This window comes from Echinops telfairi, unplaced genomic scaffold (assembly GCF_000313985.2).
Source record: "Echinops telfairi isolate 266 unplaced genomic scaffold, ASM31398v2 ScPeMD7_443;HRSCAF=831, whole genome shotgun sequence".
Classification (NCBI taxonomy): domain Eukaryota; kingdom Metazoa; phylum Chordata; class Mammalia; order Afrosoricida; family Tenrecidae; genus Echinops; species Echinops telfairi.
In genome coordinates this window covers 79277327-79291770 of record NW_022104341.1, presented here as the reverse complement: position 1 = coordinate 79291770, position 14444 = coordinate 79277327, and the positions used below count along the sequence as shown (strand labels likewise).

The 14444-nt window shown below is 45.1% G+C and overlaps 2 protein-coding genes across 3 annotated transcripts in view; both read right to left on the bottom strand.

Moving 5' to 3' along the window:
• The window catches only part of AGBL4 (AGBL carboxypeptidase 4), a 1691367-nt gene that overhangs the window by 314810 nt on the left and 1362113 nt on the right, over window positions 1–14444 (bottom strand). The gene's annotated exons all lie outside the window — the stretch shown is intronic.
• The window catches only part of BEND5 (BEN domain containing 5), a 57590-nt gene continuing 48919 nt past the window's right edge, over window positions 5774–14444 (bottom strand). For both annotated transcript variants that reach the window (XM_004699445.4, XM_013003865.2), the window contains one exon: window positions 5774–6310. In XM_004699445.4, coding sequence (XP_004699502.1) covers window positions 6153–6310 — 158 coding nt within the window. In that variant the 3' untranslated portion in view covers window positions 5774–6152. The remainder of the gene's footprint in view (window positions 6311–14444) is intronic.

Below are 14444 nucleotides of genomic sequence, written 5' to 3'. Positions count from 1 at the left end.
GGGTTGGGATGTTTTCGTGATGCACATTTTCTTTACATAAAACTGTCATACGTGAGTTGCTGTGGATTTGTTTCTCCAAAGTACCCAGACTAATACAGTTACTTTCAACAAAACCCCTGGGTTCAGTATCATTATCACCATAATCAACAAAAGGAGGCTCAGAGAGGTAGTGATCTGTCTCAAAGTGATAAATCCAGGATTTGGACACAGAGCCCACCATGTGTCACCACTTTTTGGTTGCTAGCACATGATAATATATCATAAAGAAAACTTCCATCTACATTATTGGCAATTTTGTTATATTTTTGTGATGTCCCCCATTAACATTTAAGTATCTATAAGTAACTACAACCCCTTGCCCACCTCTTGTCTGTCAACTTGTTGTACTATGAGTTGTTGGGATGCTGGCAGCTTTGTCACTGGTGTTTCAAATACCAGCAGGGTCGCTCAAAGTGAACAGGTGTCAGTGGAGCATTCAAACTAAGAACAGACTACAAAGAAGGGAAATGTTAATGGCTGAGGAATTAACCACTGAAAAGTTAGAGACAGCAGCACAATATTGTCAGCTAGTGAAAACCTCATGAACAGAAGGAGAACCTTATCAGAGACAGTGCCAGAAAGCGAGGCCCTCTGGTCAGAAGGCACTCCACATAGGAGTGAAAAAGAGCTGCTTCCTCAAAGTTGCCAACCATAATGATGTGGACGGAGTAAACCCTTCGGGATCTTCATTTGCTGATGAGGCACAAATCCAAATGAAAAGAAACAATTGTAAACATTATTAGCAATTGGAACTTGGAATGCACAAACACAAATCTATGAAAATTGGAAATCCTCAAAAATGAAATACAATGCATAAAGAACCACATCCTAGGTGGGAGCTGAAATAGACAGGTACTGGCAATTTTTACTCAGAAAATCATATGGTTGACTATGCCAGGAATGAGCGATTCAAAAGAAATAATGTAGCGTTCATTGTTCAAAAGGACATTTGAAGATCTATCTTGAAGTACAATGCTGCCTGTGATAGTATTTATCCACATACAAAGAAACACAGTCAATACAACTACCACTCAAATTTATGCACCAACTACTAAAGCTAGTGTAGAAGAAATAAATTTACCAACTTCTTTTATCTTAAATTGATTAAACAAGCAGTTAAGATGCATTGATAATTATTGGTGATTAGAATGCAGAAGTTGGAAACAAAGAGGAAAGAACAGTAGTTGGACAATAGGGCCATGATGATAAATAGGAAGCTGAAGATTACATGATAGAATTTTTCAAGACCAGCGATTTGTTCATAGCAAATACATTTTCACAACAAAAATAGTGACTGTACATGTGGACTTGTCCAGAAGGGATGCACAGAATTCAAACTGACTACATCTGTGGGAAGAGACCAGAGAGACGCTCCGGATCAAGTTAAGATGAGCTAGGGGCAGACTAAGGAACAGACTCTCACTTTCTCATATGCAAGTTCAGGTTGAAGTTGGAGAAAATTAAAACAACTCAGCAAGAGGCAAACAATTACTTTAAGTATAGCCCATGTGAAATATCTCAAGCACAGAGTTGATTAAGTGCACACTCCTGACAGAAGGACCTGACGAGCTGCAGGGGGACATCAAGGAAAGGAAATGTTTGGAAAAGGATGGTAGCAGCACATGTACAAATGTGCTTGATACAATGGATGTATCAATTGTTATAAGAGCTGTAAGAGCCCCCAATAAAATGACTTATTGAAAAAAGAACATTCTTGAAGAAGTAAAAAGATCATTAAAAAGATAAGAAAGAAAAGATCAAACTGGATGTCAGAAGAGACTCTAAAACTTGCTCTTAATCATAGAGTACCTAAGGCAAAAGGAAGAAATGATGAAGAAAAAAGAACTTAGGAAAACATTTCAAAGGGTAGCCTGAGAAGATACAGTAAAATATTAAAATGAAATGTGCAAGGACCTAGAATTAGAAAACCAAAAGGGAAGAGCATACGTAACATATCTGAAACTGAAAGAACTCCAGAAATATTTAAATCTTGAGTTGCAATATTGAAAGATTACATGGGAAAATATTGAAAGCTGCAAGAAACATCAAAAGAAGATGGAAAGAATCCAGAGCCACTGAAAAGAAGTGGTCAACATTCAACCATTTCAAGAGCTAGCACATGAGCAGGAACCAAAGGTACTGGGGGAAGACATCCAAGCCACACTGAAGGCATTAGCCGAAAATAAGGCTCCGGGAATTGACAGAATACTCCTTGAAATGGTTTAGAAAGCCGAAGCACTAGAAGCACTCACTTATCTATGCCCAGAAATTTGATAGATGGCTATTTGACCAATTGACTAGAATTGATTACAAATCCATAATTGTACCCATTCCAGAGAAAGGTTACCCAACAAAATGCACAAGTTCTGGAGCCATATCATCAATATCACATGCAAGTATATTGTCGCTGAAGATTATCCAACAACTGTTGTAGCACTCCATTGACAGGGAACTGCCAAAAAGTCAGCCCAGATTCAGAAAAGGACATGGAACAAGTGATAATATTGCTGATGTCAGATGGATCTTGGCTGAAAGCAGAGAATCGCAGAAAGATATTTACTTTCGCTTTATTGACTATGTGAAGGCACTTGAATGAGTGGACCATAAGAAACTATGGGTATATTTGAGAAGAATGAGAATTCCAGAATACTTCATTGTGTCCATGCAGAACCTGTACACACATCAAGAGGCAGCAGTGCAAATAGAACAAGGGGATACTGACTGGTTTAAAATGAGGAAAGGTGTGGGCTATATCCATTTACCATACTTATTCAATTTGTATGCTGAGCAAATCAGAGAAGGTGGACTAAATGAGGAAGAAAGCGGCATTAGGTTTGGAAAGTTTACTCATAATCTGATTTGCAGATGACACAACCTTGCTTACTGAAAGTGAGGACGACTTGAAGCCCTTGCTGATGAAGATCAAGGATTGCAGCCTTCAGTGTGGCTTAAGACTCAATGGAAAGAAGACAACAATCCTCACAACTGGACCAATAGGTAACGTCAGGCTAAATAGAGAAAAGGCTGATGTTGTCAGGGTTTCACCTTTCCTTGATCCACAATCAATGCTCATGGAAGCAGTAGTCAAGAGACCAAAAGATGCCTTGTATTGAGCCAATCTGCTGCCTAAGACCTCTTTGAAGGATTGAAAAGCAAGGGTGTTCCTTTGATGACTGTGGCAGTCACATAATCTACTGTCAACTTGAGGAAGGGATGGATTCTAGCCTGTCAACCAGGTCACAGCTTGATGTCCTCATTTGGAGGCACAACGGAGATAAACAGCTCACTGGAGCCCAGACACACTCTCTCCTGCTGACATGCCAAATTGAGCTATGCTGATGGAGCCAGAGCCCTAGAGCTGGAGGAGCCACGTGGAGACCCCTGCCAGTGCTAAGATGCTTCAACCACCACTGGATCCACAAGATTTTCCACCCACTGGCCCGTGATCTTCCTGCATTTGGCATCATTGCATGTGTTGTGCAAGTCTGAAGAGGAATTTATAGACTGGTATTAGATATATGGGATAATATTTAACTTATGAACTTGAACTGGACTGGGCTAGGATATTTTCTTAATATACAATTACTCTTTGACATAACTCATACACATATACAAATATCTATGAATTTCTCTAGTCAACCTAGACTAACACAATGACTAAGGCATGCCTGACCATTTTCAATTGCCTCATATGGATGTGAAAGTTGGACATTGAATGACGAAGACAAAAGAAAAATCAATGCATTTGAATTGTGGTGCTGGAAAAGAATTTAGAAAGTACTATTGACCGCCAATACAACAAACAGATGTGTCTTGAGGAATACAGCTAAAAATTCCTTAGGCAAAGATGGTGAAACTTTGTCTCCCTTATTTTGGATATGCTATTAGGAGAGACCAGTCCTTAGAAAAGGACTTCATGGATGGTAAAATGGAGAGGCAGGGGCAAAGAGGAAGACCTTTGACAAAATGGATAGACACAGGGCTCAAACAGTGGGTACAAATATAACAATTGTGAGGATGGCACGGGGCAGGGCAGTGTTTGCTTTGTTTTGGTATTCCGGGTCGCTATGTGTCAGAAGGATTGGATGGTATCTAACCACCACACCAAATCCTATTTTATATCTCTGAAGGGAATTGCAGAGCGCCTATAGGCATGTTTTATTCACTGCGTTTAAGAAAATGTGATGCTTATTGTTTTTGTTGTTGTTAGTTGCTGTCAGGTCAGTTCTGACTCATGTCAACCCCATGCACAAGGGACGGCCACACTGCACGGTGGGTGCTGCGTCATCCTCACAAGTGTCTTATGTCTCAGCTCATTATTGCCGCCACTGTGTCAATCCACCACATACTGGGTTTGCCTCTTTAGGTCCTTTCCATTTTACCAGGGTGTCTCCAGGGATTGGTTTCTCCTAATAACATGCCCAATGTGAAGTCTTGTCACACCAAGTGCCACTCAGATGAATGCATCCTAACCAAGTTTACATCGGAACCTTTCCTCTCAGGAACATTTCATACACCATGAAATAAGTTAACCTGCGTTAAACACTCTAGTAGGTCTTAAGTATCAGTCATTATTACTATTGTTTCCAGGCTATCCACACTGTACGTGACACAGGCATTACTTTACACATTATACATTAAGGACATACGTTCTCAGAAGATAAGTGACTTATATTGAATCACAGAGCTAGAAAGACCATGAAAGAAGATTGACAATATGCATGTAATTCGTTTTACAACACAAAGGGATATTAGAACACAAGTGGGAACTGCCTGATGCTGAGCTTTTGATTATAAAGGCAGCTAATGAATCATTCAGTAGCGAAACCAGAGGCCACTTTTCAACCGATGTTCAAAAGTCAAAAATCAAGTGAATGATTGACAATACTTATTGAATCTTCTATATACATATATATATGCACCCACACATATATACCCCAGTATATATACCTAGTATATATATCCTAGTGTGTATATATATGCGTGTGTGTATATAAACATTAGGATCTATGTATACTTTGAGTACTTTAAATATATATTCCTTTATATATTCTAATTCTTACAACAATTCTGCAAGGTAGATATTAACTCTTTTCTATGAGACAGAAAACAAATTCAGAGAGGTTAAGTCCAAAACAAGCATGGAGCTTGGCTCAGAACGCAGGCACGTTGGGTAATAGAATACATTATGCTCTACTCCCCAGACTTGCCAAGGAAAGCACCGTTCAACAGGAAGATGGACTGTGGCTGACAGAATGTATGCCAGTCACTTTACCGACGCAGCGACTGAATAAAGAATGAGATAAAAAGACTTCGTATTTGCGAGCTCATTTGAGACAGGTTCAGAAGATAGAATGAATAAATTGGCACCAAGTGACATTGCTTCAACTCCCTGAATCTCACCTGGGACCACCTTTACCGTGCCTGCCATCCCCTGTGCACAGATATCCTCTTACACACATGGGTTCAACTTGTCAGGGAAGCAGAGTCTCAGATCACCTTGAGTTGGAAAGACAAATGGTCCTACACCCGTCCTTTGCAGTCAGAGGCAGTCGCCTGCTTTCCAGACAGCCCTTTACATCTGCAGACAGCCGCCACGTCCCTCAAGAATGTTCTCCCCTTCAGCCTCAACGTTCCATCCCTCACGGGACGGGTATGCTAGGTTGCTCCACACATTTGTCCCCGTCACGAGACAATATTCGTCAATCAATGAAAATAACGATAGTCTACATCGAACAATTAATGAAGTTTTATTATAGAACAAAATAGATAACAGAGATAGAAGTCCTTGAATGGTGAACATTTCAGTTCAATTTCCTGGTCAAGTGATAGGCGACTGCAACACTTTGCCCCCTTAGTGAAGTTTTTGTTTTTGCTTTTTTCCCATCCCCATAACGACACTGGCATCTGGTTGTGGCTTGAGTCTTAGCAAATCCATCTGGCTTCTTTGGCGTATGAAGTCCAAGGTCAGAACAAGCCGCTGTCCCCAGAACTCTGCTTGCGCTCTGCCCACACCTGACCACGCAAGGCAGGCTCTGGTTCGGACGTTACCACTGCCCGTAAATCACACGTTACGCAAGGAAAACGCATAGGCTTTTAGAAAAATCCAAAGTTTATTGCAAATTGTATTTCGCTTCCCTTCGTTCTTCATTTTTACAGGATTTATTGATATCCATGATTTTTTCACAGATGTACTTGTTGACTTTGGAGAGTCTCTGTGCAATTTCTGTTTCATCCACTGTTTCTTGTGCTATTCTGTCGTACAAACACTCTAGATGGGGAGGAGAGACAAGAAGATCAGGGATTAATGGTGAATTTGAGCAAAATCTCAAAGGGAACTGAACATCCTGACATGTTCTCTCAATACCAATTCATGTATCTGACACAGCTGTATTCATACATTTTCACCACAAAACATACTTCGGAATATTTATAAAAGTGTATGCTTTAAAAATAATGACAAACACTACTATGCTCATTATCTAACTTAAGGAACGTGAACTATCCCTTGGAAGCCCCCAGATGTCTCTGCTAATCTCATCTTGTTCTTTCCAGAATCCTATGAATAATTCCTTTGATTTTTCTGTGTATACAATATATTTAAGAATATATATATATATATATGTTTGCTTTTCCGTTTTTAACCTTCTTATAAATGGACACATTCTACATATCCTGATTTGCTCCCCCCCTTACATTATGGTTTGCAGATTTACTCATGTTGAAGTCCATGGTTGCAGGTCGCTCATTTTCACCAGTGTCCCTTGCCTGCCTCTACTATAATGTGCTCATCCATCCCATGTCCATATATACTTGTATTGCCCGCAGGGTTTGCTATCACCAACAGTGCTGCTGTGAGCACCGTTACACACGTCTCCTGGGAAATTCTCCAGCACAGGCTGGGGAGTGGAACGGTTGAAAGGTAAGGCGAGCATACGTTCAACTTTCCTCCATGACACCAAGGGACTTGTTTCCCAAAGTGGTTGCGCTGCCTGGTAATCGAGTGGTGTGCGTGAGCCAGGGTGGTAGCAGTCATCCACTTGACACTGTCATCTTACTAAGCTTTTGACAACCGGTTGGGTATGAAGTGGTATCTAATTGTGCGGATTACTAGCCATGCGAAGAGAACACTCTCACAGAGTCTACCCTTTGCTGTGATGAAGCAGAGAAAGCTGGAAGCAAATCCTGCTGGAGCCTGACTTCAGGGGACTTCTACCCGAGCACCGTGTGTAGTTCATCACCTTTGATTCCTTACCATAAAAATGATAACAAAAAACCAGAGCATTGTTTTTAAGGCTGCCTTAATGTGAAATAAACATTTTAAAGGCTTTTTTAAAAGAACACCATAGGGAATTCTATACTTGGATGGAGATATGCGAATTATTTCATATGGATGTTGGTCTTGCTTTTAGGAGGCTCAGAGTTGGCTCCAACTCATAGCAACTCTACAGGCAACAGAACAAAATCCTGCCAGGTCTTATGGCCTCCTTACAATCACTGCCATGTTCACGCCTATTGTTGCAGATGCTGCGTCTGTCTAGTTCCTTGAGAGGCTTCCTCTTTTTCACCGACCCTCGACTTTACCTAGCATGAGGTTAAGACACATAGTATTTTTCGATATACAACTGTTAATTCCCAGGGTCTGGGACAGCGCTTGGCACAGGGACAAGAATCAGTAAATGCATGTTAAGTGTTTTCTAGGGAATCCAAGGGGACACAAAGATTCTGGTCAGACATCTAAGTCCACATGGAAGAGGCGCACCATCATCAGTCACCGAAGGATGGTGAAGCATATCCACAGCCAAATGAGGGAATAGTATCAGAGCCTAAATTGTGAGATTCTGGTTTGCAGAAGGCCATGGGTGACAGTGGAAGCCCCAGATACATTGGTGAGGTCTACAGAGGAAATAAGCCTCCGGTGATCTCCCTCTGTCCATAATAGAAAATAGATAGAGATGGGAAAAAACTGGTTACCAGAGTGCATTGAAGAGATGACTGTAGGAGATCAAAATGATAAACCTGACTTGATTGGCTAAAAACTTGTCACTTGATCCCCCCTCTGATGCATGTGGGGCCTGATGTGGTTTTCAACATTTTCTATGTTTGGGGGTTTATTTTCATATTGGGGTTTAGCGCTGATGTATTTTGTCATTGGGGGTAGCCCTCTTGAAATTTTGTTATATTTTTTCTGGGGTTTTTTTGGTATTTGAAACCCAGGATTGACGTACCTATAGAAATGGTGAATCGAACAAGGGACCCTGGGTGAGGGGGTGGCGTACAGTGAGTGAGGGGGGTGGTAAGAGGGAGCTGATATCAAGGAGTTCAAGAAAAAATAATATTTTGAAACTAATTGTGGCATACATTGTACAATACTGCTTGATGTGATTGAACTATGGAATGATAAAATATCTGTATTAGCTCCCAATAAAATGGTTTTGAAAATAAGAAAAGAAGAAAAAAGTCTGGCTATATAAGTAGTGGGAGTATGGGTGGGAAAGGTACCACTGGGGTACTTAGGTTTGGGGAAGAACTTTTAATGTTTTTGAACCTAAGTTTCCTTACCTGTAAACAGATTGCCAACCCCAATCTAAATTGATTGCTGTGAGAGTAAATGAAGTGCTGTTTTATTAAGTCAGCCCACTGTAGATAATCCTCTTAGAGATGCTGACTGTCAAAACTGGAGGAGACCATACAGGCTAGTTTGTGCTAATTTACATATAAGAAGACTGTCACCCAAGGCTGCTGGCCCCACCCTCTGAACCCTTCCATCACATTGTGTGGTGTAAGCATAGGCACCATATACTTTCTTTCTCTGGGGATCCCCCTACCCTCCACTGACAGAGGTTTTCATTGACCTCTGCTGTTTCTGGATTACCAGTGGTTCTCAACCTTCTTAATGCCGCAACCCTTTAATACAGTTCTTCATGTGGTGACCCCCCCACCCCCAACCATAAAATTATTTTCCTTGCTACTTCATCACTAAAATTTTGCGACTGTTATGAATTGGGCGACCCCTGTGAAAGGGTCGTTCAACCCCCAAAGGGGTCGTGACCCACAGGTTGAGAACCGCTGCTGACCACCCTCCTCGAGCCTGCTAATCCCCACCAGGTCTTGTCTTGGCCTTCCCTTAGGGGCTGGACTAGGAGGTAGAGGGCACCAGGTTTCTCCCCAGCCCACTTCTGCTGCATCCTGCCTCACCCTTTACTGTCCAGCCACTCTAAACCTGCAATCCACCCCCAAACAGGCTCTCCCCCAAATCAGTCTTTGCTCCTTTCAGCTCCACCCTTTGCCTTCATAAGTTTAACCTCCTTAGAACTTGCCAGATCAAGATAGAAGAGCCCAGTCGGCCTACAGCACTGGGTCCCCACACCCACCTGGGCTTTCCTCTTTGTCCAAGCACTGATCAGAATCTCATAAAAATGTAACCACACATGGTCCTCCGCACCCCTAGGGTCAGGAGAAAGCAAATACTCTCCCAATGACTGTTGAAATCTGAACCAATGAGAAAGATAGACTTTGCAGAAACAAACAAACCAAAAACAACAGCAGACTGTTTTGAGGTTCAGGTCTTCAAATCTAGCTCGGATGCTAAACGCTGCACACCCTCTAGGACATTGGTCCCCAAACTTATTTGGGCCCCTTTTCAGAAAACAAAACAGAACAAAGCAAAACAAAGAACTTAGCACCTCTCCTGGCAATTAAAACCTTTTGTACTAGAGCCCGGGATAAAGTGTTGAGTTTCTGCTTTTGCAGCCCCCCCACCTCTGAATCATTTTCATGCCCCCCCCTCCCCGGGGGTGTGTGGCATCACTCACTTTGGGCAACACTGAAGTCTAGTGGGTCGTGGTCCCTGTGCATCTGAATTTGACCGCCTATTAAACAGGCTGTTGAAGTCAGTAACCTAAGGAGACTTCCAGCTCACTGTCAGAAGCCCCTGACCAGGTAATGAAGGTGGGAGAGAGGACAAGGAGAAAGGGGGAAGGAAGCAGAGTGTGCGTGATGGTACAGGGAGCCCCAAGTGCAAATTACAGATGGGGTAGAGAGAGAGGTGCAAATGGAGAAAGGGTTTTCAGAGGGCCCCACAGGATCCCCATCACTCTCATTTCCTGGGGATAGCAGCACCAAGCCGCCTCGCTAGTTGATTAAAAGGCTTTTGTTAGACTCTGGCTATTAATCACCTGCAGTTGCCGGGAAAGTCTCCCTCTGCGAGGGAGCATTTGAGATTATTGCTTAATTAACAAGGTTTATAACAGTGCTAATGCGTCCTATTAAAAAAGTTATAAAAATGAACCAGAACTCGGTGCTGTGGCTCATTTAGAAAGCTCAGACACTGCAAATGGCCGTCTGACCTCAATAAGGCTTGGCTGTCATTCCAGGGCTTGTCATTAAAGGGAGGCTCTCCCACCAGACTTTCGGCTTTTATCTTTCTAAAGCAGCATCAATGCACCTCTATCCTTCTGGTATCCTCTGCAAAATTGCCGGCGAGGATGTGATTTTAAAATCAAAGAGAAGGGAAAATCCTCCCAATCCTGTGAGCGTGAAGCCTCTTGCCATTTTCGTACAGCAAATGTGACTCCGTGTGATAAAATCATACAAAATAAACACAAACAAACTCGATCCAGCAGACAGCTTGCATGGGAAGAACTAGTCAAATGCAATCTGGAATAGCTCAAATAATTAGGCTAAAAATGGTGAGTGCATGGTGGGATGGGAAATAGACTTCAAACTTGCCTGGCTGTGGTAGAAAACAACCCACAGTGTATTTTAGTAAAACGGGAAACTTCTGGAGGCCATGGGAAGCCTGAAAGCCCAGGTCAGCCGGGCTCTGTCTCTAAATGGCTGTACGGCTTTGAGCAAGCGAGCGACCTCACTCGGTTACATGAGCCTAGAAAGGTTCAGCAAGGTGGGCTGCTGCCTGAGAGCTTCTCGGAAGGCAGATACGGTAGGGAGAGGACAGACAGAGGCTTAGGGACAGATGGCAGACAGAAGCACCTACCCAGGCTGAGAGGGGAGGGGAGGCTCCCTGAAGTACGGCCCACCCTGGGGGAGCCAGAGAAGAGCAGCAGTTCTGGGCCAAGCAGCTCGGGCCTGAGCGGGTGTGAGCGGGCGGTGTGGCCTGTATTCCAGGCATCAGGCAGCATTTGCAAGTTTCTCCAGGTGAGTGGGAACAAGACTTAATCAGGGAATACAGTAGTTCATTATGGTAAGAACTTACCAATCCAAGGGAAGATGGCTGAAACATAAAGCTGGCGATTCAGCCAGGGGCCAGATTATGAAGGTGCTATTATGATATGTTGGGAAGCTTAACCTTTAATAAGGGGTGCCGTGGACTAGCTGGCATGGAGGAAATGGAAAAGGGATCATGTCTGGTTTCTGAAAGAGCACCGTGGCCACATAATGGGGAGAGGAGAAGCTCCTAGAGTCGTTCCGGGGAGAGACAAGATGGCCGGCACTAAGAAGCGGGCAGTGGGATGGACAGAAGCCGACGGCTCCTGAGGCGCTTGGCTAGGGCAGGGTAGAGGATGGGACGGCAGATGTGGTGTCAGTCTCCATGGTGACAGACACACAGCAGGTTTTCCGGGGATAGTGAAGAGAGTAGGTCTGCGATTCAGGTTCGGTCTTGTCAATCACGTGGACATCCAACAGGAGAGAACTAGTGGGATTTGAGGATCATGAGTATGAACTTAGGTAACACATCTGGAAACCACTGTTTATTGGTTCAACAAATAGGTACTGAAACTTACTATATGCTACACACTTTCCTAGATGGTAGCCTTGAACATGATGCTCATAAAACTTGCCTTCTAATGGGGATGGGGTGGGGGGTAACTATCCCCTGAAAGATAATTACCAACTGAACTAACAAATAAAAAATGCAGTGCCAACTGTTAGAGAGTGGCCACGTCAGATTAGGCACTTCAGGAGGTCTCTCTGAACACTGGGGCGGGTGTGGGGGTGAGGTGGAGTGGGGGAGGCCGATGCAGACCAGGAGGAAGGCACAGGTGTGGTGGCAACAGAAAGGACCTGAAAGGAGGCCTCTGTGGTGAGAGCGCAGTGAGGTCAGAGGCCAGATCACCAGGCACGAACCAGGTGAGGGGTGTGAATTTCAACTCAGGGCAGGCGGCCCAACTATGGCAAGGGACCCAATGTAAGTAGGTTGTTGGCTGAGCAAAGCCTGGTGGAGTGAGTGGAGGAAAGCTGCTGGTGGGAGGAGAGGGCGGAGGCAGATGAGCCCCCGCAGGAAGCAGACAGGCCAGAAGGGTAGGGAGAAATCCTGAGATTGTGCGGTGGATTCTCAGTGAGGGAGAAGTGGTGAGTCAAACAGTGCAGGAGGGGAGGTGAAAACAACAACTTGTCCTGGATTTCGTAATGCAAGAGTCAGCGGACACCGGCAGAGCCGATTCAGAAGCGGGCGGGAGTGCACGCCAGATGGGCCGGAACAGTGAAAGTGAACAGAAGGTGAGGATCGGTTGGCAGGGAGTGCAGACATTCTTCTAGGAAGCCTGGCGGTGGTGGGTGATGGAGGCGGCATCAAAGGAGAGCTTTGCTTGTTTCTTCAGAAATGAGTGATTCAAATCGATGGAAGGGACCAGGGGAAGGAACCGGTAGAGCAGGAGCTGCATTAGGGAGCAAGGCCCTTAAGAAGGTCGCTGGGCCGGAAGGGATCCAGAGCTCAGGTGGAGATTTCACCAGCTCCAGAGAAGAGAGGAAGACATGGAGTAGCCGAGTGTGACATGAAGTAGCGGGATCCTGGGCTATGACTAGTCTGCAGCTGTGGTGGTCCGAAGGGTCGGAGTCCCGCTGCTGCCCAAAGGCTGTCTCCGGAGACAGGGATGGAAGGGAACAGGGAAGGATGAAATAGAGTGTGGAACATGGGAGAGTGAGTCAACAAGGGAAGCTCAGAGGATGTGGCAGGTGCTGCTAAGTCCCAGGCAGGGCTGGGGCAATGCGTTTTGGCGCACAGCCGAAGTGGACTCTGCTGCCTGCGTTGCAGCAGGGAATCAGATCAGCATGGTCTGAATGGGGCTTAAAAGAAGTCCACGTGCCCACATGGTCACTGACCAGCCAGACCTCGTGCTGTAATCCTGGCTTTACAAACACAGACACCAAGCCTCTGCATCGTGCTAATGCTGTGCTGGGTTTGGAGAAACAAAACAATAGCATAAGTGAGATATGAACCAGCGTGTGCTCAAAGTGAAACCAACGCTGAGCGGGGGCTGAAAGCCTGAGCTTTTGACACTTCTGTCTACCTTCTACTTGGCATCACCTGCACTGGGAGCCCTGGGAGCTGGTGCCGTGGTTCCACGTCAGACTGGTGGCCCTCCGCCTGCTCCACAGGAGACGGACGCAGGAGGCTGCTTATTCCCATAGAGGGGTACAGTGTGGGCAACCCACAAGGGCAGTTCGAGCCTGCCCGACAGGGTCCCCAGGAGTCGGCAGTGCCTCGATGGCAGTGAGTCGGTTTTGTTTGTTTGCACTGAGAGAGGGCAGGGCAGGGCCTGCAGCTGAAAGGAGTGAACTTCCACCATGTGACTGCGAGGAGGTCACATCAGATCACTCTTTTTTGTGGAGTGTCAACTTCCTTTCACATCGAACACGACCATTTCAAAGTCCCTCCCAGTAGCATGCCCAGGGAAACGGAGACCTGGAAGGAAAACGATCTACAGCAAATCGCACCCAGCATCAGTCAGGGGAGGCAGACCTGCAGAGCTCAGTGCGTCACTGGTTAACCCCATGCATACACTGAGCTGTTAGGAAGTGCCGGGCACTGCGCTGGGAAAAATGAGGAGATGAGGGGCGTAGGGATGGTCCCTGGGTCCTGAGAGCTGGATACAGCAGGTGATTTCATATCACAGTAGGATGGTGGGGAGGGGGAGGCACCTGAGACCACCTGAGTCACATTCCAACAAGTGCGACAGAATGAAAGGTCAGCCACCTGTTTGACAGAGTTGAGCTGTTCCCCCAGGGAGGCCTACTTCTCAGGGCAATCTGCCGAATTGGGTTTCAGCATTTCAGACAGCAGCCAGATTGAAGGTTATCTGTGGTTACTCAGACATAAGTGGCTGCCTAAGTCAATTAATCATGAGCCGGCTCAGGCTTTGCAATGGTGCAAGCCCTAGACTAGAGTCTGAAGGTGTCGGTGTGAATGTAGGTTCTGGAACTTTGTAATGGTGACTGCAGGTTGGTCACGAAATCGCTCTGTGATCTGTGCTCGCCACCTCCAAAAGGCATGGGGAGTCAGGTCATTCCTGCTACTGCCGTAAGTTCACAGAATCATCATCCCTCCCTAAGACTACTGTGTCCAAGCACCTACGGACCGCCAGCGTCTTTCTACTGCAAGGAGAGAAAGTCCAAGCTGCCTCCAGTGGCCTGCACAGTCCTGCAACACTGGCTTGTGTCCACCT